At 42.6% G+C, this 26,920-nt stretch overlaps 1 protein-coding gene across 5 annotated transcripts in view; it reads left to right on the forward strand.

Moving 5' to 3' along the window:
• gnptab (N-acetylglucosamine-1-phosphate transferase subunits alpha and beta) overlaps nucleotides 1–26,920 on the forward strand; it is a 159,110-nt gene that overhangs the window by 60,120 nt on the left and 72,070 nt on the right. For all 5 annotated transcript variants that reach the window (XM_068050151.1, XM_068050153.1, XM_068050154.1 and 2 more), the window contains 5 exons: nucleotides 5,792–5,953; nucleotides 7,855–8,034; nucleotides 8,742–8,912; nucleotides 11,809–11,932; nucleotides 21,296–21,487. In XM_068050151.1, coding sequence (XP_067906252.1) covers nucleotides 5,792–5,953; nucleotides 7,855–8,034; nucleotides 8,742–8,912; nucleotides 11,809–11,932; nucleotides 21,296–21,487 — 829 coding nt within the window. The remainder of the gene's footprint in view (nucleotides 1–5,791; nucleotides 5,954–7,854; nucleotides 8,035–8,741; nucleotides 8,913–11,808; nucleotides 11,933–21,295; nucleotides 21,488–26,920) is intronic.

Here is a 26,920-nt window from a genome sequence, read left to right on the forward strand (position 1 = left end):
GTGTTGATAGGACAAGGTCACTGAGAATAACTGACCAGAAGGTCACGGAGCAAAGGCAAATGGCATGTTAATGGTGTGGTGAAAGACAAAGTGTTAGTACAGAGAGGGTATTAATTGACAGAAAACCGAACAGCCTGGCCCCAAGCACAAACATGAAAAAAACAGTGAGTAGGCGCAGTAGAAACAAACTAAAATAAAATAAACACATAAAAAATAAAAAGGGGGGGCCCGTCATGCTCTGAGATTATTGAACTCAGTGTTCAGTCCGGCAAGCTGTAGTGTGCCTAATCGGTAAATGGGATGCTGTTCCTCGAGCTTGCATTGATGTTTACTGGAACGCTGCAGCAATCCCAGGACAGATGTGGGCATGAGAGCAGTGTTGAAATGGCCAGCAACCGGAACTTGGGTTTTGCTTTCGGGCTGAGCGGAGGTGTTCCGCAAAGAGGTCACCCAAGTCTGCGTTTGGTCTCTCCAATGTAGAGACCACATTGTGAGCAGCGAATACAGTATACTAAATTGAAAGAAGTACAAGTAAATCACTGCTTCACCTGAAAGGAGTGTTTGAGGCCTGGGATAGTGAGGAGAGAGGAGGTAAAAGGGCAGGTATTACACCTCCTGCGATTGCATAGGAAGGTGCCGTGGGAAGGGGACAAGGTGGTGGGGGTAATGGAGGAGTGGACCAGGGTGTCGCGGAGGGAGCGATCCCTTTGGAATGCTGACAGGGGAGGGGAGGGAGAGATGTGTTTGGTAGTGGCATCACACTGGAGGTGGTGGAAATGGCGGAGGATGATCCTTTGGATGTGGAGGCTGGTGGGGTGGAAAGTGAGGACAAGGGTAACCCTGTCGCGGTTCTGGGAGGGAGGGGAAGGGGTGAGGGCAGAGGTGCGGGAAATGGGCCAGACACGGTCGAGGGCCCTGTCAACCACAGTGCGGGGGGAATCCTCGGTTGAGGATAAAGGAAGACATATCAGAAGCACCGTCATGGAAGGTTGCATCGTCAGGGCAGATGCGTCGGAGACTGAGAAACTGGGAGAACGGAATGGAGACCTTACAGGAGGCAGGGTGTGAAGAAGTGAAGGTAGCTGTGGGAGTCGGTGGGCTTATAATGAATATTAGTAGACAGCCTATCACCAGAGATGGAGATCGAAAAGTCGAGGAAGGGAAGGGAAGTGTCAGAGGTGGACTTTGTAAAGGTGAGGGAAGGGTGGAAATTAGAAGCAAAGTTGATAACATTTTCCAGTTCTGGGCGGGAGCAGGAAACGACACTGATACAGTCATCAATGTACCGGAAAAAGAGTTAGGTGAGGGGGTCTGAGTAGGACTGGAACAAGAAATGTTCGACATATCCCACAAAAAGACAGGCATAACTAGGACCCATGCGGGTACCCATTGCAACACCTTTTACTTGAAGGAAGTGAGTGGAGTTGAAGGAGAATTTGTTCAATGTGAGAACAAGTTCAGCCAGGCGGAGGAGGGTGGTGGTGGATGGGGACTGGTTGGGCCTCTGTTCAAGGAAGAAGCGGAGAGCCCTCAAACCGTCCTGGTGGGGGATGGAGTTGTAGAGAGATTGGACGACTATGGTGAAGAGGAGGTGGTTGGGGCAGGAAACTGGAAATTGTCAAAATGACGTAGGGCGTCAGAAGAGTCACGGATGTAGGTGGGAAGAGACTGGACCAGCGGGGAAAAGATGGAGTCAAGATAGGAAGAAATAAGTTCAGTGGGGCAGGAACAGGCTGAAACAATGGGTCTGCCGGGACAGTCCTGTTTGTGGATTTTGGGAGGGCGGTAGAAGCAGGCTGTCCAGGGTTGCGGGACTGAGTCTTTACAGTCTTTACTGGTTAAAAAGTTAACAGACTCCCTGGGCTTATCCACATTCTAACAACTTTTAAACATAGGACACTTACATGATACGAATAAGACCTTTTCATCACTTCTCGACATGTCATGACTTGTGCATAATAGCATTCAGCTGAGTTTATCCCAACATGCTTTTATGCTTAAGTTACAATTTTAACCGATATACTTAAGGATATGACAGATAAGTTCTCAGTACTATAAATGAAATAAACTCAGTCCAATGGGAAGGGCGGGGAGTAAGCATAAAATCAAGTGGAAGTTTGGGGGTGTTGGTGGGGGTGGGGGGTGTTGGTCCATGCCCATCACCTACTTGCCATGCTGCTGTTATACCAGTGGTGGGGGAAGGTGGCAAATGTCCTGCCTGCCCCAGGCCAATTGAGACCCTTAAGTGGCAATTGATTGGGCACAAGGGCCTCTTCCCACCGCCACCTGACGAGGCCGCCAGGTATTACTCCTTGTGGGCTGGGGGTGGCCCTCCTGATCGGGTACCTTGTGCCCCACAGAGGGCTCCCCCCAGCAGCTTGGGCCACCCAGCTGAAACTCTACACCCCACCCTGCTCTTCAACTCCCACCCCTCTCGCCAGGGCCCAGCCAATTGCCCGATCGAGGCCCAAATCCCACTTACCTTCCTGAAGGGCAACATCCATCGTCCTGTTCTTGCGAGGTGCAGTCCCAGCACGATCTACTGCTTCGGGAGGCGCTGCTGGCCCTCTGGTTGGCAGATGTTGTAGGTGGGACTTCCTGCCTCAGAGGGACGGATGTCCCACCCAAGGCCAATTAAGGGCCTGAGCTATGCACAATTGCTGCGTGGCTTTCAGGCCCAGTGAGGGCAGGCTCTCCCCCGACTTTCATCTGGTGGGCGGCGCCACCGCCACAACGTAAAATTCTGGCCGCTCTGTCTTAGGCTACATGCATTCTTGACAGCATTCGGTCATACTTGCTGCTTTCCTTTCCCTCCCTAGAAAGGACTGTTCTTTGATCCCTCCCTCATCTCTGGATATTGAGGATTGGACTGTCAAACCATCAAAGTTGCCACCTTGAATGGTTTGGAAGCTTGCAGCATGAGTATGCTTGTTCAGTCAAGCTCTCTTGCCAAGCATAATAAATGTAAATACATTCTATCATAATAGTAATAAGCACCTAGGACCACACATTATAAAATTATATTGCCTCAAAACTAATGCAGTATGGTAAACAATCTGTGATGTTCCTAATGCCTGGCCAGTTTACACCCAAGAACTATCCCAATCAACATTCTACGTGGCTTGTGCAACTCGGGTGTTTAACTATTTGTAAGTGAATTCTGACATTGTATCAGTATCATAAATTAAAACTAAATGCATTACAGGCCAAAGAGATAAAATGCCAAATGTTACATAAGCCAGTAGGGCAGAAAAATGCACAACTGACCTATTGTGCTTTTCAGCTGGAATTGTTCTGCACTAATATTGTATCCTTTATTGTTTACTATTTAGGCATGATATGAACAATGCTATGTTTTGAAGAAAATGCACATTTTTTTATTTAAAAACTTTGAAATGTTTCTTATAACTTTTACCTCTGTTGTAGTCAGATTTCCAGTTGGAGGATAAAGAAATAACTGCACAGCCTATTAAGTACTTGTTTCAAGTGTAGTTACTGTTGTATTGCTGGCAAGTGTGGCAGCCAGTTTGCCAGAGCAGTGTCCCACTAACAGCAGAGATGAATAGCCAGATAATCTTTTACTGATGTTGGTTGAGATAAATGTTGGTCAGGACACTGTGAGAACTCCCCTGTTCCTCTTTGAATAGTGCCATGCGATCTTTCAGCTGATAGGACATACAGAACCTCAGTTTAACGTCTCATCTGAAAAATGCCATTTCTAACAGTGCAGCATTGCCTCAGTACTGCACTGGAGTGTTAGTCTCAAGAGTGGAAGACCTGATCGAGGTAGAAATTCCTGGCATTTAGAGTGCACACAAAACAGCTTGATATATTTAACTGCAAAGTTAGCCTGTGGTTTTGATTTCACTCTGAGTACCACTTGTTCAGTTCTTTGCTGCTTGATGCAATGTCTCATTGAAATCACTCCATCTGAAATCAAAGAAAGTTCTGATTCTGCAGTATTTCATTGCCAGATTTATCCTTTCTGAATTTTCCTAATTTTGTGAAATGATATCCATTGACACAATATTTATGGACCTATAGATGTGTCATTTTATAAACAGCACCAGGTCATTTTACTTATTGAGGAAGAAATGTGGGATCACTTCTAATTTGGCAAGTTTGTATTTTTATTCTTTAAGTTCCCCAGTCTGTAGTTAACTTAAGGCAAATAGTTAATACTGTTGAATTAAGTCACTGCTGAAGAACACATTGACCTTAGCACGTGTCGGATAGTACAGATGGTGATAAAAATAACCTGCAGATTTAAAATTAAATTAAAAGTACCATGTGTTTCATCTGATTTAGCTCCTGGCACTTTATCAAAGGACTGCTTTTAATATTTAAGACAATTGCAGTTTTTTTGTTATCTTATTCAGTAGTTACAGCACTCCAAAAAGGATGGTGTGGCATTTCCTTCAAATAGCCAATAAATACATCTTACCTCAATCCATACATGTATGAATAAAATGTAAAGTTTTCTGAACCTATCAATTGTTTGTTTTCTGCGCCAATTGTCTCCCCTTCACTCTTCTGAAGTCATTGACTCCTTGCTAGGATCCTATTCAAATCACATCGACCTACAAACTGGTATTTTTTTCCCTTTGCTAATTCTTCCACCGCCTCCAACCCCTTCGACTCTTTGGCTTCCCCATCTGGCCATTGGCCACATCTGAGCCTTTGACGGTCAGTGTTGGCAGGCTGTTTGCAATGTGCAGCGGTGGGGTCACACAGCTGTGTTTGATCCACGTGTGTATGCTTTCTACAGGGGCCACTGGATGGCAATCAGGAGTGGAAACCCTCACCACATTTTCCTTCCCAACGTATGGTATTGATATTAATTGTAGTAACCCTACTGATCTCCATTGAAATCACTTAACTCAGCACAAATTGTGGATTGAATTTGGGGTTTTAATCTTCTTCCCTTCTTTGGCCTCCTTGTCTCGAGAGACAATGGGTAAGCGCCTGGAGGTGGTCAGCTCTGGCGATCGCTGGCAACTGACTCCCACGACTTATGATCAATGTCACAGGACTTCATGTCGCGTTTGCAGACGTCTTTAAAGCGGAGACATGGACGGCTGGTGGGTCTGATACCAGTGGTGAGCTCGCTGTACAATGTGTCTTTGGGGATCCTGCCATCTTCCATGCGGCTCACATGGCCAAGCCATCTCAAGCGCCACTGACTCAGTAGTGTGTATAAGCTGGGGATGTTGGCCGCCTCGAGGACTTCTGTGTTGGAGATACGGTCCTGCCACCTGATGCCAAGGATTCTCCGGAGACAGCGAAGATGGAATGAATTGAGACGTCGCTCTTGGCTGACATACGTTGTCCAGGCCTCGCTGCCATAGAGCAAGGTACTGAGGACACGGGCTTGATTTTATTACCTGTTTTTAATTTGAGATTCACTCCTAAATTAGATAGGGTTATTTATCAACAAACAGTTGCAGCTGAAAATAAAGGGCAACAAGTTCTGAATAGCTGTTCAAATCTGCAATGCTGCCCGTTCATTTAACTATATGTTGAAAAGAAATTGCAAAAATCCTGCAAATGTGTATTACTAGATACACATTTTTTGTATGTGCGCAGGATTTGGAGATTACATTGCAGGATCTGCTATTGCATTTTGACTTCTAATGCTGAGATTTAGATCCATTTTAACTGGCAAATACAATTGTACGCAACTTTCACTTTTTGCAAAATTCTTGATTTTGTTATTGGCTATTTTATCGTGAGCAGTATTACAATTAACAGTTTGTCGTGACAAATTCCCAATATGATTCTTCCTCTCTAGCTGCAGTTGTATTCTGAAGCTGGTGTTGTGCTACTGCTACTTAATGATCCCAGAGATTTTGTGGAACTAACCAAACAGCCTAAGGGTAACATGACTATAGAAGGAAAAGAGATCACAATCAACCCTGTCTATTTACTTTGGGATCTCAGCACCATCAGCCAGGTAGGTCCTTCTAGTTTTCATACAACAGCAAATGTGCAATATGTGTTCTGTTATCTGTATAAAAATACAAAATATTTTAATGATCCAGCACATTTAATTGTTTTAGTGTCAGTATAAATTTTTTGTGGAGTGACTCCATTTTGTTTTGTGAAACAGCAGGAAAGTTTCATTGTGAATAATAGTTGTTGCAGGAATATGTCCACTGTTACGATGGGTGAAAAAGCAAAGTACTGCAGGTGCTGGAAATCTAAAATAAAAACCAGAAATGCTAGAAGCACTCAGTAAGTTAGGTAGCATCTATGGAGAGAAGATGGTAAGGTTACCTTCTGTCCACACATACTGCTTGATCTAAGTGTTTCCGGCATTTTATTCTATATTATACAACAACACCTCTCATTTATATGGCACCTTTAACGTAGTAAAACATCGAACAGGATCGAGGGGGTAAATGGCCTACTCTTGTTCCTATGTTCCTGTAGTCCAGTGGACTGCTGGCCACCCTCCCACATTCTACCCTCCGTGAACTTGAGGTCACCCAAAACTCTGCTGCCCCTGTCCAGACTCGCACCAAGTCCCATTCACCTATCACCCCTGTCCTTGCTGAGCTACAATGGCTCCCGGTTAAGCAATGCCTCAATTTTAAAATTCCCATCCTTGTTTTCAAGTCCCTCCATGGCTTCACCCTTCCCTATCTCTGTAATCTCCTCCAAGCCTATAACTCTCCGAGATATCTTGTGCTCCTCCTTTTCTGGCCTCTTGACTATCCATATTTTAATCACTCCACCGTTGGCAGCCAAATCTTCAGCTACCAAGGCCCTAAGCTGCAGAATTCCCTCCCTATGTCTCTGTTCCTTTAGAACGCTCCTTAAAACCTACCTCTTTGACCATGCTTTTGGTCATCTGCACTAATAACCACTTATGTGGCTCGATGTCAAATTTTGTTTGATTATGCTCCTGTGAAGTGCCTTGTAATGTTTTACTACGTTAAAGACGCTATAGAAACTATTAGTTTTCTTAAAATTGTCCATTTGCAGTTTGCTATTTTCCAATTGATTTACTGGATGATGCTTGTTGCTTATATTTTGTTTGAATGGGATAGAACTCTCTCTTCCATTTATAATTCTTTAAACTATTGTCAATGTGCTATCATTCAGTGAAATTTGTCATTAATATGTTGAGTCACCTGGAAAATCTGGCACACCTGCTATCAAATAACCTAGTTTGATCACATTTTTACAAGTAATTTTGTGGCAGTTTTATTTTTGGATTATTTTACATTACCTGAGACATCCAGCATCTCCTCAAGAGGGCAGCCACGCTTATCCCAATTGCTCTCATAATACTGCTGTTGTTAAGGCTGTGAGCAGATTTATGTGCCCAGTTAAATGCTTGCTTTCTCTCTTCCCCCTGCAATTAGTGGGGCAGTGCTATGCTCTGCTGAAATAGTACCTTTTGACAGCTGAGGTTGGAAGTATGCTGTGTAGGGCAGTATTCGTGTGCACTCACATCATAGCATTCTGGCTTAACATGATCTAATTTTTTGGCGGGTGATCTATGTTTTTTTAACAAACATACCTCTTATTGTGAATTTGAAAACTTTCTGAAAAAGTAGTTGATATGTTTATCTGTAAAATAACTTGCTCTTCAGAAATTGCATTCTTTTAATGTTGATTCATTAAATGTTTTGTTTGTATATTTGTTCTATTAAGCATTTAATATCGTGCTATGGTGTAACTAAACATGAAAATGATCAAAACTGTTAAATTTCAAGCTGTTATAGTGCAATTGGGTTAGCTGTGGAGATAATTTGATCTTACTAAAATTAATTATTGTAGTTACATATACTTGATAGCTGTAACAGAGTAAGTCCATTCATCACCAGCTTCACTCTTCTCCACAAGTCCAAGCAGGATGATGATATTTCAGCCAGTCGATTTGAGGACAATGAAGAACTACGATACTCTTTGCGTTCTGTGGAGAGATATGCACCTTGGATTCGACATGTCTTTATTGTGACAAATGGTCAGATTCCTTCCTGGTTAAATTTGGACAATCCTCGTGTTACAATAGTAACACACCAGGCAAGTTCCTTTTTTATTTTGTATACAGATGTAGGAGTAACATTGCCAAGTAAGATAAAGCTGTAATCCTGTAGGTATAGAGAAATAATGAGCAACAGGATGAAAGGAGACCTATCAAAGTCAATAACAAGTATAAGTAAAACATCCTTGTTTTTTTCTGCTACGGGAGAGATGTATCCCATGATACTGCTCATGCTCCTGCATGAAATTTGACTCCATTTCCTTAACCAACTCTCTCTTGACTTTGCTGATACCATCACCTCCCACTGCTTCTCTTGCAAGTACATTCATACAATTATTGCAATCTGTGTACAATTAAATCTCAACTGTTTTCCTTCCTTCTAACCCTCTTGTTTTTGTATCTGCTGCACACTATGCTGGTGTCTTCAGTGATCTATCCACCAGTGATGCTAAATCCCTTTCCTGTGTCATGTCCTGTGGAATAACACAGTTTAGGTTATATAACTCCTGTTGATTAAGCTTTCTCAATCTCTACATTTGTCCGCTTAATTACATCAGCCATGCTCCCCAACCTGTTGAGGTCCTTTTGTAACTGATGACACTATTGAACTGGCATTCAGTTTTTTCAATTTCGGCCTGTTGTGGAAATGCTTTTCTTAATCAAATTTGGAATATTACATAGGATTGGCTCATTCAATGAATCATGTGTTTTTAGATGCCTTTCACATTTGACCATTTTCCCCTAGGAAATTTTCAGGAATGTAAGCCATTTGCCAACATTTAGTTCTCCGGCTATTGAAACGCACCTACATCGAATTCCAGGCCTTTCTCAAAAGTTCATTTATCTAAATGATGATGTAATGTTTGGAAAGGAAGTGTGGCCTGATGATTTCTTCTCTCATTCTAATGGACAAAAGGTAAGCAGTTCCTTTAAACCAGAAACCGAAAAAGGTGTACCTTTTCAACAAAACGATGTAAATCTAGCATTTGAATGTTGATATCACCTTTGACACAACCAAACCAATAGAATTATTACAATCATTTGGGTAAATTCAGGGATTTGCTTAATGATTTGAAATTATACATTGGTGAGGAAACAGGAAAATACATTTCCTTGTGTAACTTATTTGATAATCTTTACTATAGAACAATATGTTCTGGAGCCAACCAGCGAGCAGGCTATACTAGACCTGGTATAAAAGCAAAATATTGCGGATGCTGGAAATCTGAAATAAAAACAAGAAATGCTGGAACCACTCAGCAGGTCTGGCAGCCTCTGTGGAAAGAGAAGCAGAGTTAACGTTTCGGGTCAGTGACACTGACCTGAAACGTTAACTCTGCTTCTCTTTCCACAGATGCTGCCAGACCTGCTGAATAGTTCCAGCATTTCTTGTTTTTATTATACTATACCTGGTATTGTGCAACGAGATAGGATTAATTAATGACCTCATCGTTGAGGAACCCCTAGGTAGCAGTGATCATAATATGATTGAATTTTACATTCAGTTTGAGGGAGAGAAGAGTGGGTCTAAGACTAGTATTTTAAACTTAAATAAGGGCAATTATGAGGGTATGAAAGCAGAGCTAGCTAAAATGAACTGGCAAATTAGGTTAAGGGATAGGTCAATAGAAATGCAGACATTTAAGGGGATATTTCAGAATACACAGAATAGATGCATTTCAACGAGAAAGAAAAATTCCAAGGATGGGTTCCGCCATCCGTGGTTAATTAAAACAGTTAGAGATAGTATCAGACTTAAAGAAAAAGCCCGTAATTGCGCAAAGATGGGAGGCAGGTCAGAAGATTGGACAGAATATTAAAAACAGCAAAGAATGACTAAAAGATTGATAAGGAAAGTAAAATTAGAGTACGAGAGAAAGCTAGCTAGAAATATAAAGACAGATAGTAAGAGTTTCCACAGATATTTTAAAAAGAAAAGAGTTAACAAAGTGAGCGTTGGTCCTATAGAAAGTGAGTTTGGGAATTAATAATGGATAATCAGGAGATGGCAGATAAATTGAACAAATGTTTTGCATTGGTCTTCACTATTGAGGATACAAGTAACATCCCAGTATTAGCTGTAAGTCAGGAAATGGAAAGGAGGGAGGAACTCAAGAAAACTACAGTCACCAGGGAAGTGGTACTGAACAAATTGTTGGAGCTGCGGGCTGACAAGTCCCCCGGTCCTGATGGACTTCATTCAATGGTGTTAAAAGAAGTGGCTAGTGAGATAGTTGATGTGTTAGTTTTAATTTTCCAAAATTCCCTAAATTCGGGGAAGGTTCCGTTAGATTAGAAAATAGCGAATGTAACTCCTTTATTCAAAAAGGGAAGGAGACAGAAAGCAGGAAACTACAGGCCAGTTAGCTTAACATCTGTCTTAGGGAAAATGTTAGAAGCTATTATTAAAGACGTTATAGCAGGGCATTTAGAAAATTCTAGGTAATCAGGCAGAGTCAACGTGGTTTTGTGAAAGGGAAATCATGTTTAACCAATTTATTGGAGTTACATGTGCTTTGGATAAAGGGGAACTGGTGGATGTATTGTACTTAGATTTCTAGAAGGCATTTGATAAGCTGCCACATCAAAAGCTATTGCAGAAAATACAAGCTCGTGGTGTATGGGGTAACGTATTGGCATGGATAGAAGATTGGCTAGCTAACAGGAAACAGAGAGTAGGCATAAATGGGTCATTTTCTGGTTGGCAAGATGTAACGAGTGGTGTGCCACAGGGATCTGTGCTGGGGCCTCAACTTTTTACAATTTATGTAAATGACTTAGATGAAGGGACCGAAAGTATGGTTGCTAAATTTGCTGTTGACACAAAGATAGATAGGAAAGTAACTTGTGAGGAGGACATAAGGGGGCTACAAAGGGATATAGATGGTTAAGTGAGTGGGCAAAGACCTGGCAAATGGAGTATAATGTGGGAAAGTGGGAAATTGTTCACTTTGGCAGGAAGAATAAAAAAGAAGCATATTATCAAAATGGTGAGAGATTGCAGAGCTCTCGGATGCAGAGGGATCTGGGTGGCCTAGTGCATGAGTCGCAGAAGATTAGTATGCAGGTACAGCACGTAATTAGGAAAGCTAATAGAATGTTATCGTTTTATCGCGAGGGGAATTGAGTACAAAAGTAGGGAGGTTATGCTTCAGCTAAACAGGGCATAGGTGAGACCACATCTGGCGTACTGTACAGTACTGGTCTCCTTATTTAAGGAAGGATGTAAATGCGTTGGAGGCAGTACAGAGAAGGTTTACTGGACTAATGTCTGGAATGGGTGGGCTGTCTTATGAGGAAAGATTGGACAGGCTAGGCTTGTATCCGCTGGAATTTAGTAGAGTAAGAGGCGACTTGATTGAAACATATAAGATCCAGAGGGGTCTTGACAGGGTGGATGTGGAAAGGATGTTTCCCCTTGTGGGAGAATCTAGAACTAGGGGTCACTATTTAAAAATAAGGGGTTGCCCATTTAAGACAGAGATGAGGAGAAATTGTTTCTCTGAGGGTCGTGAGTCTTTGGAATTCTCTTCCTTAAAAGGCAGTGGAAGCAGAGTCTGAATATTTTTAAGGCAGAGGTAGATAGATTCTTGATAAGCAAGGGGGTGAAAGGTTATCGGGAGTAGGTGGAAATGTGGAGTAATCAATTCAGCCATGAACTTCTTGAATGGCGGAGCAGGCTCAAAGGGCCGAGTGGCCTCCTCCTGTTCCTAATTCGTATGTTCATAAAGGATTATGGCTAATTATATTTAGCAATACTTTCAGCTTGTTTGGTTAATAATAAAGAGATACCTTTGAATTTTTAATTTTAGGTTTATCTCACCTGGCCAGTTCCAAATTGTGCTGATGGATGTCCTGGCTCCTGGATTAAAGATGGCTACTGTGATAAAGCTTGCAATAATTCAGCTTGTGACTGGGATGGAGGCGATTGCCTTGGTAGGTTAAACTACTGGTTCTTTTCTCGTAAAATGAGAACAGAAAGAGCCGGAAATACTCGGCAGGTCTGGCAGCATCTGTGGAGAGAGAAACAGAATTAACGTTTCAGGTTTGCGACCCTTCGTCAGAACTGGCAAAAGTTAGAAATGTAACAGTCTTTGAGCAAGTGAAAGTTGGGGTGGGGGGGCAAAGAAGAACAAGAAGGAAGGACTGTGATAGGACAGAAGGGGGGAGAGATTAAATGACAGCTGTCATGGAACAGAATGCAAATGGAGTGCTAAATAGTTGTAGCGAAAGACAAAGCGTGAGTCCAGAGAGAGTGCTAATGTCAGAATAATGAACAGCTCTGCACGAAAGCAAAAGACTAGCACATGGTTAAAATAAATAAATAACTACAAAAAGAATATATATAAAATAAACAAAACAAAAAAAAAATAAGCAAAAAGTAATGGGGCTCATGGTCTGAAATTGTTAAACTCAATATTGAGTCCAGAAGCCTACTCGGAAGATAAGGTGCTGTTTCTTGAGCTTGCGTTGATGTTCACTGGAAGGCTGCAGCAGGACAAAGACAGAAATGTGGGCATGGAAACAAGGTGGAGAATTAAACTGCCAGGCAACCGGAAGCTCGGGATCACACTTGAAGACCGAGCGGAGGTGTTCTGCAAAGCAGTCAGCCAATCTGCGGTGGTCTCCCCGATGTAGAGGAGACCGCACTGTGAGCAGCGAATACAGTATACTAAATTGAAAGAAGTACAAGTAAATTGCTGCTTTACCTGTAAGGAGTGTTTGGAGCCTTGGATGTTGAGGAGAGAGGAGGTAAAAGGGCAGGTATTGCATCACTTGCAATTGCATGGGAAGGGGAAGAGGTGTTGGAGGAGTGGATCAGCTTGTCGGGGAGGGAACGATCCCTTTGGAATGCTGAAGGTGGTGGAAATGGTGGAGGATGATCCTTTGGATGTGGAGGCTGGTGGGGTGGAAAGTGAGGACAAGAGGAACCCTGTTGCAGTTCTGGGAGGGAGGGGAAGGGGTGAGGGCAGAAGTGCGGGAATTGGGTAGGACACGGCTGAGGGCCTTGTCAACCACCGTGCGGGGAATCCTCGATTGAGGAAAAAGGGAGACCTATCAGAGGCGCTGTTGTGGAAGGTTGCAACATCAGAACAGATGTGTCGGAGATGGAGAAACTGAGAGAATGGAATGGAATCCCTACAGGAGTCCAGGTGTGAGGAAGTATAATCAAGGTAGCTGTGGGAGTCGGTGGGATTATAATAAATACTAGTGGACAGCCTATCCCCAGAGATGGAGACAGAGAAGTCAAGGAAGGTAAGTGTCGGAGATTGACTATGTGAAGGTGAGAGAAGGGTGGAAATTGGAAGCAAAGTTGAAGCTCTTTTCTTGTGTCCAGTGTAGCATGACATGGCAGATCCACAAAAGCTGAACAGAGTTTAGAGAGGGAGATGGATTTTCTAAACACTGGCATCTCAGCTGTAACGTTTAGGTACAGACCCAGTTTGTTTGTATAGGCTAAAGAAATGAGGCAGAATCTCAAAATCTGCCTGTCCTCCTTGTTCAACCAGTTTCAAGTAATCTGATGCCTCTCAAGGGGTGGAGGGAGAAGAGAATAATTTGGTCATATTGTTTCTTTAACATGAGAGGAGATGTGATAGAGGTGTTCAAAATTATGAGGGGTCTAGGCAGAGTAGATAGAAACTGTTCCCGTTGGTGAAAGGGTCAAGAATCAGAGAGGATACATTTTAAGGTAATAAAAACAAGAAATGCTGGAAATACTCAGCAGGTCTGGCAGCATCTGTGGAGAGAGAAGCAGAGTTAACGTTTCAGGTCAGTGACCCTTCTTCAGAACTGACAAATATTAGAAATGTAAAAGGTTATAAGCAAGTAAAGCGGGGGTGGGGCAAGAGATAACAAAGGAGAAGGTGTAGATAGGACAAGGCCACAGAATAGCTGACCAGAAGGTTGTGGAGCAAAGGCAAACAATATGTTAATGGTGTGTTGAAAGACAAAGCATTAGTACAGATAGGGCATTAACGGACTGAAAATTGAACAGCCGCATGTACAAACATGAAAGAAAACAGTGGGTAAGCAAACTGAACAAATTAAGATGAAATAAAATAAAATAAACACAAAAAATATTTAAAAAAAGGCAAAAGAAAAAATAACTGAAAATAAAAGTAAAATGGGGGGCCCCATCATGCTCTAAAATGATTGAACTAAATGTTCAGTCCTGCAGGCTGTAGTGTGCCTAATCGATAAATGAGATGCTGTTCCTCGAGCTTGCGTTGATGTTCACTGGAACACTGCAGCAATCCCAGGACAGAGATGTGAGCACGAGAGCAGGGGATAGTGTTGAAATGGCAAGCAGCCGGAAGCTCGGGGTCCTGCTTGCGGACTGAGCGGAGGTGTTCCGCAAAGCGGTCACCCAGTCTGCGTTTGGTCTCCCCAATGTAGAGGAGACCACATTGTGAGCAGCGAATACAGTATGCTACATTGAAAGAAATACAAGTAAATTGCTGCTTCACCTGAAAGGAGTGTTTGGGGCCTGGGATAGTGAGGAGAGAGGAGGTAAATGGGCAGGTATTACACCTCCTGCGATTGCTGGGGAAGGTGCCGTGGGAAGGGGACGAGGTGGTGGGGGTAATGGAGGAGTGGACCAGGGTGTCACGGAGGGAACGATCCCTTCAGAATGCTGAATGGGAAGGGAGGGGAAGATGCGTTTGTTAGTGGCATCATGCTGGAGGTGGCAAGGATGATCCTTAGGATATGGAGGCTGATGGGTGGAAAGTGAGGACAAGGGGAACCCTGTCACGGTTCTGGGAGGGAGGGGAAGGGGTGAGGGCAGACATATCTGAAGCGCTGTTGTGGAAGGTAGCATCATCAGAGCAGATGCGTCAGAGGCGGAGAAACTGGGAGAATGGAATGGAGTCCTTACAGGAGGCAGGGTGTGAAGAAGTGTAGTCGAGGTAGCTGTGGGAGTCGGTGGGCTTATAATGGATATTAGTAGACAGCATATCATCAGAGATGGAGATAGAGAAGTCGAGGAAGGGAAGGGAAGTGTCAGAGATGGACCATGTAAAGGTGAGAGAAGGGTGGAAATTGGAAGCAAGTTTGATAAAGTTTTCCAGTTCGGGGCGGGAGCAGGAAACGGTACCGATACAGTCATCAATGTACCGGAAAAAGAGTTATGGGAGGGGGCCTGGGTAGGACTGGAACAAGGAATGTTCGGCATATCCCACAAAAAGACAGACATAACTAGGACCCATGCGGGTACCCATAGCAACACCTTTTACTTGAAGGAAGTGAGTGGATGTTTTTAAGGTGATTGGCAAAAGATCCAAAGGCGACGTGTGAAAAAGCCTTTTTGCACAGTGAGCGGTTACTATGTGGAATGCACTGCCTGAATGTGTGTAGGCGGATTCATTCGTGGCTTTGGATAAATTTTAAATTGAATAAGCACCTGAAGGAAAACAAATGCGCAGGGCTGCAGGGAAAGGGTGGGGGAGTGGGACTAGCTAAATTGCTCTTGCAGAGAACTGGCAGGGGCTTGACGGGCTGAATGGCCGCCTCCTGTGCTGTAACACATATATTACATTCTATGATTCTTTAGCTGTGCAGCTCTTTGTTGCCATAAAGAAGACTTTGTGGACTCTGCTTTTTTAGTTTTTGTCAGCACTGGTCTGTTGTTTCCCACTGTGGAAAGAGTTTGTTTTTCTCTCATTTATTGATTGGATTGCACACACAGAATTTGTGTCTTCCCAATGGCTAAGGAACAACTGCTAATTAAGATTTTTTTTAGATTTGTTAGTTTGTTTTGGCTGATGCTTCTCCATGTCAGAACAATTCTACCCTGGTAGCATCCAAGGGGTATGTGTACCATTGTCAAGACCATTAAAACTGACTTGAATGCATTGTGATGGCAATTTTATCATGTATGCCTCTAGTTGGCGGCACTCTTCAAATCTGTTGCTTATTAGCTGGCACCGATGAGAGTCAGGGTTCAGTTGCACTTTATGGTGTCTCCTTTCAGGAAAGCTCATGGGAAGAGTGACTATTCCTCAACATATTCACACTTAGAATTTGTTTTTGAGCAGAATAAATCCAACATTTTCAAAGTATGGCTTCATATAACACTATAACTGCAAGCCCTGCTATTTTCACCAAGGGTTGGTAAATTACATCCTGTAGTAATAGACCTATCATATTCACTTGATATGACAATCGGCCATTTCTCAGACATCATTCTAAAGAAAGAAAGAACTTGCATTCTATAGTGTCATTCACAGCCAGTGAATCTGAGCTAGACAATTTTGCCCGTTCTGATCCAGGCAAAGTTGGTTGAGCTTGAGATGTTTGCTTCACTATTTGGAAAAGATCTGCTCCCAGTCTTTTCTTCCCCTCTGCCAAATAATGTTTTGGTTTTCATGGGAAATCCACCTTGAATAGAGATAGGAACCAGGGGACGTGTCTCATCATTGAGTGTTTTTGGTGTTTGTGGGCATGTACATACGACATACAAATTAGGAGCAGAAGTAGGCCATTCAGCCCCTCGAGCCTGCTCCGCCATTCAATAATATCATGGCTCATCGAATTCCACACTCCCATCTACCCCGATAACTTCTGATTTTCTTGCCTAACAAGAATCTATCTACCTCCGCCTTAAAATTATTCAATGACCCCGTCTCCACCACCTGAGGCAGAGAGTTCCAAAGTTGCACAACCCTCAGAGAAAAAATTTTTCCTCATCTCTGACTTAAAAGGGCAACCCCTAATTTTAAGACAGTGCCCCCTAGTTCTGGACTCGCACACGAGAGGAAATATCCTTACCACATCCACCTGGTCAAGACTGTTCAGGATCTTATACACTTCAAACAAGTCTCCCCTCACTCTTCTAAACTCCACTGAAAACAAGCCCAGTCTTTCCAACCTTTCCTCAAGATAACCCGCTCATACTAGGTATCAATCTAGTAAACCTCCTCTGAACTGCCTCCAACGCATTCACATCCTTCCTTAAATAAGACCAAAACTGCACAAAGTATTCAAGATGTAGTCTCACCAATGTCCTGTATAACTGAAGCATAACATCCTTACTTTTATTTTCAATTCCCCTCGTAATAAAGGATAGCATTCCATTTGCCTTCTTTATGACTTGCTGTACCTGCATACTAACGTTTTGTGACTCATGCACTAGAACACCCAGGTCCCTCTGCACTTCAAAATTCTGCAGTCGTTCTCCATTTAAGTAATACTCTTTTTTTATTTGTCCTGCCAAAGTGAACAACTTCACATCTTCCCGCATTATACTGCATCTGCCAGATTTTTGCCCACTCACTCAACCTATCTATAATCGGTCTGCAACCTCCTTATGTCCTCTTCACAACATACTTTCCTACCTATCTTTGTGTCATCTGCAAATTTAGCTACCATGCCATTGCTCCCTCATCTAAGTCATTGATATTAATTGTAAAAGTTGAGGCCCCAGCACAGACCCCTGCGAGACTCCACTCATCACATCCTGCCAATCAGAAAAGGACCCATTTTGTATACTCTGTTTTCTGCCAGTCAGCCAATCTTCTATCCATGCTAATGTGTTATGCCAACACCATGTGTTCCTACTTTGCGCAAAAACCTTTTATGTGGCACTTTGTCAAACGCCTTCTGGAAATCCAAGTGCAGTACACCAACGGGCTCCCCTTTATCCACAGTGCATGTTACTCCTTCAAAGAACTCCAATAAATTGGTCAAACATGATTTCCCGATTACCTTGAGTTTTTCTAAGTGCCCAGCTATAGCCTCTTTAATGATCAATTTCTAACACCTTTCCCACGACAGACATCAAGCTAATTGGCCTTTGGTTACCTGTTTTCTGCCTCCCCCACTTCTTGAATAGAGAGGTTATATTTGCTACTTTCCAGTCTGATGGAATCTTTGCAGAATCTGGCAAATTTTGAAAAATTAACACCAATGTATATACTACCTCATTAGCCACCTCTTTTAAGAGCCTAGGATGAAGTCCATCAGGACCCAGGGACTTGTCAGCCTGCAGCTCCATCAGTTTGCTCAGTACTGTTTCCCTGGTGATTGTAATTTCAGCAAGTTCCTCTCTTCCTTCCAGTTCCTGATTGACAGCTATTACTGGAATGTTTTTGTATCCTCTGTAGTGAAGACAGAAGCAAAATATTTGTTCATTTCATCTGCTATTTCCTTATTAACTACTATTAACTCCCCATTCTCACTCTCAACACTCACTCTTTTCCATTTTAAATACCTGTAGAAACTCTTGATATCTGTTTTTACATTTCTAGCTAGCTTCCTCTCCTACTCTAATTTCTTCCTCCTGATTAACCTTTTAGTCATTCTTTGCTGTTCTTTATATTCTGACCAATGTGGCATTAATATACTAAAGCTGTCTGTCCTCATTATGATTTGCAATGTAAAATCTCTTCAGAGTACTGCAATTAGAGTCATAATGAAACTAGAGTAATTGCAGTGATACTCAATTGCAGAGGACTTGATGAAATAACTTGTCACACATGGTCATGGAATCTGTGATCAATATTGTAAAATAATGTGGAAAAATTACTGCTTTAATCATATGCTTGGTACTTTTATGCATTTCATTAATAGGATGTGGTAACCATTAGGCAAGATATCTGTGTGGTGTGTTTTATTGCCACACCTTAATCTTTCACTTCTTGATTGTATTGTTGTTGTAGTAAGTGAGCAGATATTTAGAGTGCATGCTTTTTAAAAAGTTTTTACAGCTGTAGCTGAACATTCCATACTTCAGTCAATATAAAATTAAACTTGAATTGCAGTAATACAGGCATTAAATTTTAGACTGATTTTTAACTTAAAAAATGATTTTGTGTAAGTATTTGATAGTTCAAAGTAACAGCTCCAGAAAATAATGAGAGTCAGTTGCCATGAACTTTCAATTACTTGGGAACTGTGGTAAACATATTGGCCACACTCAACAAAATGAAATTCAGTACAGCTGTCTCATTAGTTGGCAGGTAACCATTATGGTTAAGGAAGTTTGCTGCCTTTGCTCGGTCAGGAGTTTGTATTCCTTAAAATTGTAACTTTATTGACATTGTATCCTTAAGTAAAAGCAAGGAGGAAATATTATCCTGGCGGCGGGGATCTCGACGTCCGGAGAAACCGACGCTAGGATCCCCACGTCACCTCTTCCATGGAAGGCCTGCCGAATTTAGTGCCAATCAGGCACTTAAGTGGACAGCTGCAGGCCTTCCACAGGATCAAGGACCCCATCGCTGGAAGTACCGCCCTTGCAGGGCCAGTCAGTGGCTGTCTGCTGTAGCACCACCACGGAGGCGGTGGCTGCTGCTGCAGCTGCACCTACTGGAGGCCGAGGAGCATCGCTGGAACCAAGCCTCAGGTAAGTCAGAACAGGAGGGGTCTCGAGGGTTGGGGATCGTGGGGAGGGAGGGTCAGCAGCAAGGGCAAGGGTGTGGCCTTCAGCGGGCCCCCACTTCCTGATGCCGGGTCCCTTGTTCAGGCACTAAATGCCTATTATTAACCCCCCTCCTGCCCCCAGGAGCCTGGAAGCAGCCCTCATGGCTTTCTGTGCCGTGCTTCCCGTGCGGCGACAGGACCCCTTGCTGCATGTCTAATTGTGGCTGCGACAGGAAGAGGTTCTTAATTGGGGGTTAATTGCACAGTTAAGGGCTTCATCTGGTGGCGGGGCCAGAAGGCCCCCCCACTGGCACCATCCCACCCAATTTTATGCTCTCCTCGCCTCCAAACCTGCCGCGGGGGTAGAGCATTAAATCCCCCCCAAATGCCTGGCTGATTTAAAGAAGTGCAATTAGGTGTGACCATTTTCTATAAGTATAATAATTGAATTGAAAAATTCTATTTTTCACTCATTGTGTCTCTTCCTGATTGTGGCTCTCATCTTTTCAGTATCATTGAGGCCAGGTTACAGAAACATGCTTTGGAGTTAAAAGTTCCCACCTTTCCCAATTTGCATTGACGCCAATCTGTGAAATGTGGTAGGAACTAAGGCTCAATTACACAGTGTTATCTTGTGTACTCACCTCAGACATGACCAACAAAGTGGAAGCCCTGATCACAAAGCTAACTAGCTTGTGCTAAATTATAAGTTTTTCTATTTGTTGATCTAACTTGGAGTATTGCTTTAATCCTTAGAGCACTAATAAGTCTTTGCAGCATAAGCATTTTTATCTGTAACCTTGTCATTTATACTTTAAAGTAGGATTTGACAAATATAATAGAACAGTATACTATTCATTTCATGGATTCTTGGCATTTAACTAGTTAATGCTAAAAACTTACTGCAGGAGTGCAGGCTCTAAAGGAGTGGAACATTAAAATTTGTTTGGCATTCATCAACAGGAGTCTTCCACATACACAGAGCCAGAATGGTATCACATGATAGTGAACCACTATACCTGGCCTGGTGACCTGTGTTTTGTTCAAGTAACCAGCGGTTTCCATCAATGAATAGGTTTAAGCATAACTCATATTTATCACAGAAAAAAGATCAGTTATGGATTGTGTCTATATGGACTGTAGTTGGTTTGAAAAGTGCCAATGCTGATCACTAATATTGCATCCTTATCAACTGGACAAGCATAAATCTAAGTCCGCCTTCCAGTTCTAGCACTTCATTTGCTTTTCTGTTTGACATCTCTCAAGCTGCCATCTGTTATGCTCACAACTCAAAGTCATATTGCCGTTTCAGCCATGGATTACAAAAATATCATGAGTTTTATCATTTTGTCTTTGGGAGATAAACAGTGTTCCAAAAGATTGTTTTAAAAATGGGCTGTTTAATGTCAATGGAACATAAATGATTGCTAAATCTGATTATCTCAAATGAAAGATGTTACGGGGATGAATGTGTCCTTTTTACATCTCTGAAGCATGCTTTACTGAGTTAAAGGTGCTAAATCAGTGTAAATTGTGAATCTTTCCATGACCTCATCCCCTCCCTATCTCTGTAACCTACTGCAGCCTTACAACCCTCCCAGATCTCTCTGCTCCTCCAATTCTGGCCTCTTGCGCAACTCCGATTTTCATCACTCCACCATTGCCGGCCATGCCTTCAGCTGCCTGGGCCCTACGTTCTCTACATCTTTCTCCTCTTTTAAGATGCTTTATGAAACCTACCTGTTTGACCAAGTTTTTGGTCATCTGTCCTAATATCTCATTATGTGGCTAGGTGTCAAATTTTGTTTGCTAATACTCCTGTGAAGCACTTTGGGATGTTTTTACTACATTAAAAATGCTATATAAATGCAGGCTGTTGTTTCTCTTTTTTTATTTTGAATAGATTACTAAATATGTTTGATATTGTAATTGCAGGTAATGCTGCAGGTAGCCGTGGCGGTGGTGCTGGAGGTGTGGTGAATGCGCAGGCCTGGCAGTTTGCTGGAGGTCTTCCTGGCGTAACATATTGCAACCAAGGCTGTGCCAACTCCTGGCTGGCTGATAAGTTTTGTGATCAAGCTTGTAATGTCCTATCATGTGGATTTGACGCTGGTGATTGTGGGGAGGGTAAGTGTGAGCCACGGTTTCTCTTGCATCTCTGTTGGAATATGGAGCCTAGATTATAGCAAGGAGGCATCAGATTTGTATGTTAATTAGCTCAGATCAGACTTTCACTGTCTGTATAAAATTCCACCTTGAATGTAGCCTGTGAATTCCCCTGACCCATACTTGATGCTTGATTAGGGCTGTGGAGTCAAACGAAAATCCCTACTTGGCTAAGTACAACATGGATTAGCCTCCTCAGTCTATATTTTTATTGTGAGCGTTACTTGACATCCATGTAACACCATTGCATATACTTTGTTTATATTCCTGGCCTGACACTTATTAATCCAAATTCTTTGTATTTGCAAAATATTTGAAAGAGGAGCAGTGAGCCAGTGCTAAAACTAGAATGAAAACTGTCTGAGAAAGAACAGGATAATCAGGGATGTACGGAGTGTGTTGTCCCTCTGCCTGCCAGCACTGATGATAGATTGAGTGGGTTTACTTTTGGAATTATCAGAAACATCAACATCAGATTGAAATGTGAGTTCTGTTGAACTTGTCTTTCGAAACCAGCACTGGCTCCACGTGGATGCCTAATTTTTTGGATGTGCATTTGTAAGGAAGAGTTAATATGGAAGAAAACTTGCATTTATATTTCAACACATTCTCAGGGCACCCAAGGTACTTCACAGCCAAAGAATTACTTCAACAACACTGTTATGTCGGCAGCCAATTTGTACACAGCAAGGCTCTAATAAATGAGATGAATGATCAGTTAATTGTTTTTGAACAATGGTAGATAAAACAGATAAGTGTGAAGAACTGGAAGGAAAGGTTGGCAGCTCACCCAGATGAATGGTTTTCAAAGCTGTGGAAAATTAGTAACATTAAAATGAGAGAGTGGGACAAGGCTGCACAGATTCAAACAAGTAAGAAGTAAATTTAGGATTGATATTGGGAAGTTCTCTACACTGGGAGTGATCAATATATGGAATGGATTCCTAGATAGAGTGATAGGTGTGAAACTCCTGGAATTACATAAGAAACAATTGGATGCTACGATAGAGGAACTTGATTTCCATGGTAAACGTGGTTTCTAAATGCATGTTATTGTGCACCCTCTTCTCTTCCTCCATCATCTTGGATGAATGAACCAAGACAGGTCAAGTGGCTTCCTCATCCATAATTATCTTGCGATGGTACTGATTGAGGGAGAAGTAATACGCAGAACACCTAGTAACTCCCTGCTCATCTTCAATAGCTTATGTGATCTATTATGTCCATCTTAACAGGTGGATGTGATCTTAGTTTAAAGCCTCTTTTTGTTAAAAAAGGCATCTCTGACCACATTTCCTGGACTAGACTATCCACGCAGTCAGCATTATCTACATGGAGTTTAGCAATGTTTTGACAGGGTCTCATATGGCAGACTGGTCATAAAAGTAAAAGCCCATGGGATTCAAGGGAAAGTGGCAAGTTGGATCCAAAATTTGCTCACTTGCAGGAAGCAAGGGTAAAGGTTGATGGGTGTTTTTGTGACTGGAAGGCCAGTGGGGTTCCACAGGCCTCGGTACTAGGCCCCTTGCTTTTCGTGATATATATCGGCGAATTAGACTTAAATGTAATGTACATGAGTAAGACATTTGCGGGTAATACAAAAATTGGTTGATGGTGACAGTGAGGAAGAAAGCTCTAGATTGTAGGAAGATATCAATGGATTGGTCAATGGGCAGAAAAGTGGCAAATGGAATTCAATATGGAGAAGTGTGAGATAATGCATTTTGGGAAGGTAAACAAGGCAAAGGAATGCACAATAAATTATGGATACTGAGAAGTGAAGATGGGCTGAGGGACCTTGCAGTGATCCCTGAAGGTAGCAGGGCATGTAGGTAAGGTGGCTAAGAAGGATTATGGGGTACTTTATTAGCCGTAGGATAAAATATAAGAGAAGGGAGTTTATGATAGAACTTTATAAAGCACTAATTGGGCCACAGCTAGAGTACTTCGTACATTTCTGGTCACCAAATTACAGGAAGGATGTGATCACATTAGGGAGGGTTCAGCGGAGATTTACGTACGAGGATGTTTCCAGGTCTGGAGAGCTTTAGCTATGAGGATATATTGGTTAGTGTGGAGTTGTTTTCTTTGGAGCTAAGGAGGCTGAGGAGAGATTTAATTGAAGTGTATAAAATTATGAGGGGTCATGATAGAGTGGGTAGGAAAGTCCTATTTCCTTTAGCAGAGAGGTCAATGACTAGGGGACATAGATTTAAAGGAATTTGTCGAAGGATTAGAGGGAAGTTGAGAAATGTTTTTACCCAAAGGTGGTGGGGGGGTTCTGGAACTCACTATCTGAAAGGATTTTAAAAAATACTTGAATATGCACATGAAGTGCCATGCCCTACTAGGGTATAGACCAAGAGCTGCAAAGTGAAATTAGGCTGGATTGCTCTTTTTCGGCTGCCGTAGACACCATGGGCTGATTGGCCTGTAAATTTATATGATTCTAGGGGATAGTGGAGGCACTATTAATACATGTGTATGCATATATATATAATATATATATAATGAAAACTCATAGAAAAGGGAATACTGCCAGAAGAATAAGGATAGCAAATGTGATTCCTATATCTGGGAATGATAGCCAATTAGCTTAATGTCAGTGGTAGGAAAGATAATTGAACCCTTAGTCAAAGGTGTAATAGAAAACCATCTGAAAATTGAAAATATAATCAAGAGTAATCAACATGGATTTGAAAAGGGAAGGTCATGCTTGTCCAGTCTTGAATTATTTGAAGAAGTAATAGAGTAGATAAGGGCAATACAGTAGATGTAATATATTTGGATTTCCAAATAATCTTCAACAAAGTACTGCATAGTAAACTCATGACTAAGGTCAGAACATTTTCGGCCAGCACAAACACGATGGAAATATTGGGGAACCAAGGGTCTAGTGTGAATAAGAAATTAATATTAAGAAATAGTAGTGGAGAAATTAATGGAACTAAAGGTCGACAAATCCTCTGGACCTGATGGCCTGGATCTTCGGATTTTAAGAGGTAGCTAGAGAGATAGTGGATGCATAAGTTTTGATCTTGAAGAATTCCCTGGATTCTAGAACAGACCCCATGGATTGGAAGGTAGCAAACATAACCCCACAATTTGAGAAAGGAGGAAGGGAGAAACCAGGGAACCTATAGGCCAGTTAGCTGAACATCAGTAGCAGGAAAAATGTTAGAATCTGTTATCAGGAGTGTGGTAACAGGGCACTTAGAAAATCTTATGCATTGGACAGAGTCGACACAGATTTATGAATGGAAAATCGTGTTGGCCAAATTGAGTTTTTTTTTTGAGGTTTTAACTGGTAGGGTAGATAAGGGGGAACCAGTGAATGCGCGCTGTATTTGTCTTTTCAAAAAACAGTTGATAGTGTCAGGCAAGAGGTTATTAGACAAAACTAGGGCTCATGCGATTGGGACTAAGATAGTAGCGTGCTAGAGGATTGATAACGGACAGAAAACAGAGAGTAGGAATAAATGCGTCATTTTTGAGTTGGCAGGCTGTAACTAATGGACTACCACAAGGATCAGTGCTTGGGCCTCAGCCTTTACAATGACTTAGATGAGGGGACCAAGTGTAATGTGTCCCAAGTTGTTGTTGATACAAAGTTAGATGGGAATGTAAGCTGTGAGGATGCAAAGAGACTGCAAAAGGATTTAGTTAGGTTAAATGAATGTCAAGGTCATGGCAGATGGACTATAATGTGGAGAAATGTGGAATTATCCACAGGTGTAGGCCATTCAGCCCATCGAGCCTGCTCTGCCATGCAACACAATCTTGGCTGATCATCTACTTCAATGCCTTTTTCCCACACTATTCCCATATCCCTTTATGTCATTGGTATTTAGAGTCAAGAAATTTCTCCTCTGTCCTAAGTGGCTTCCCCATTATTTTGAAATTGTGTCCCATGGTTCTAGACTGCCCAACCAGGGGAAAGATCTTACCTGCATCTACCCTGTTTATCCCTTTAAGTATTTTGTAGGTTTCAATGAGATCACCTCTCGTTGTTCAAAACGCTAGAGGATACAGGCACAGTTTCCCCAATTTCTCTTCATAGGACAGTCCCGCCATCCCGGGAATAAGTCTGGTGAATCTTCGTTGCACTCCCTCCATGGCAATAATATCCTTCCTAAGCTAAGGGGACCAAAACTGCACACAGTACTCCAGGTGCAATCTAACCAAGGTTCTATCCAATTGAAGCAAGACTTCACTACTCCCATACTCAAATCCTCTTGCGACAAAGGCTAACATACCATTAGCCTTCCGAATTGCTTGCTGCACCTGCATGTTAGCTTTCTATGGCTTATTGACGAGGACACCGAGGTCCCTTTGTACATCTACATTTTCTAACCTCTTACCATTTAAGAAATGGATAACCTCACATTATATTCCATGTGCCATGTTCTTCCCCACTCACTAAGCTGTCCAAATCCCCTTGAAGCCACTTTGCATCTTCCTCACAACACACATTCTCCCTAGTTTTGTGTCATCTGCAAACCTGGAAATATTACATTTGGTCCCCACATCTAAATCATTGATTTTTTAAAAATTCATTCATGGGATGTGGGTGTCGCTGGCCAGGCCAGCATTTATTGCCCATCCCTACTTGCCCTTGAGAAGGTGGTGGTGAGCTGCCTTCTTGAACCGCTGCGGTCCATGTGGGGTAGGTACACCCACAGTGCTGTTAGGAAAGGAGTTCTTGGATTTTGACCCAGCGACAGTGAAGGAACGGTGATATAATTCCAAGTCAGGATGCTGTGTGACTTGGAGGGGAACTTGCAGGTGGTTGCTGCCCTTGTCCTTCTGGTTGGTAGAGGTCGCGGGTTTGGAAGGTGCTGTCTAAGGAGCCTCGGTGCGTTGCTGCAGTTCATCTTGTAGATGGTACACACTGCTGCCACTGTGCGTCGGTGGTGGAGGGAGTGAATGTTTGTAGATGGGGTGCCAATCAAGCGGGCTGCTTTGTCCTGGATAGTGTCGAGCTTCTTGAGTGTTGTTGGAGCTGCCTTCATCCAGGCAAGTGGAGAGTATTCCATCACACTCCTGACTTGTGCCTTGTAGATGGTGGACAGGCTTTGGGAAGACAGGAGGTGAGTTACTCACCGCAGGATTCCTAGCCTCTGACCTGCTCTTGTAACCACGGTATTTATATGGCTACTCCAGTTCAGTTTCAGGTCAATGGAAGCCCCTAGGATGTTGATAGTGGGGAATTCAGCAATGGTAATGCCATTGAATGTCAAGGGGAGATGGCTAGATTCTCTCTTGGAGATGGTCATTGCCTGGCACTTGTGTGGCGCGATTGTTACTTGCCACTTATCAGCCTAAGTCTTGCTGCATTTCTACATGGACTGCTTCAGTATCTGAGGGGTCATGAATGGTGCAATCATCTGCGAA

The sequence above is a fragment of the Heterodontus francisci genome, chromosome 18 (assembly GCF_036365525.1).
Source record: "Heterodontus francisci isolate sHetFra1 chromosome 18, sHetFra1.hap1, whole genome shotgun sequence".
In the NCBI taxonomy this organism is placed as follows: Eukaryota; Metazoa; Chordata; class Chondrichthyes; order Heterodontiformes; family Heterodontidae; genus Heterodontus; species Heterodontus francisci.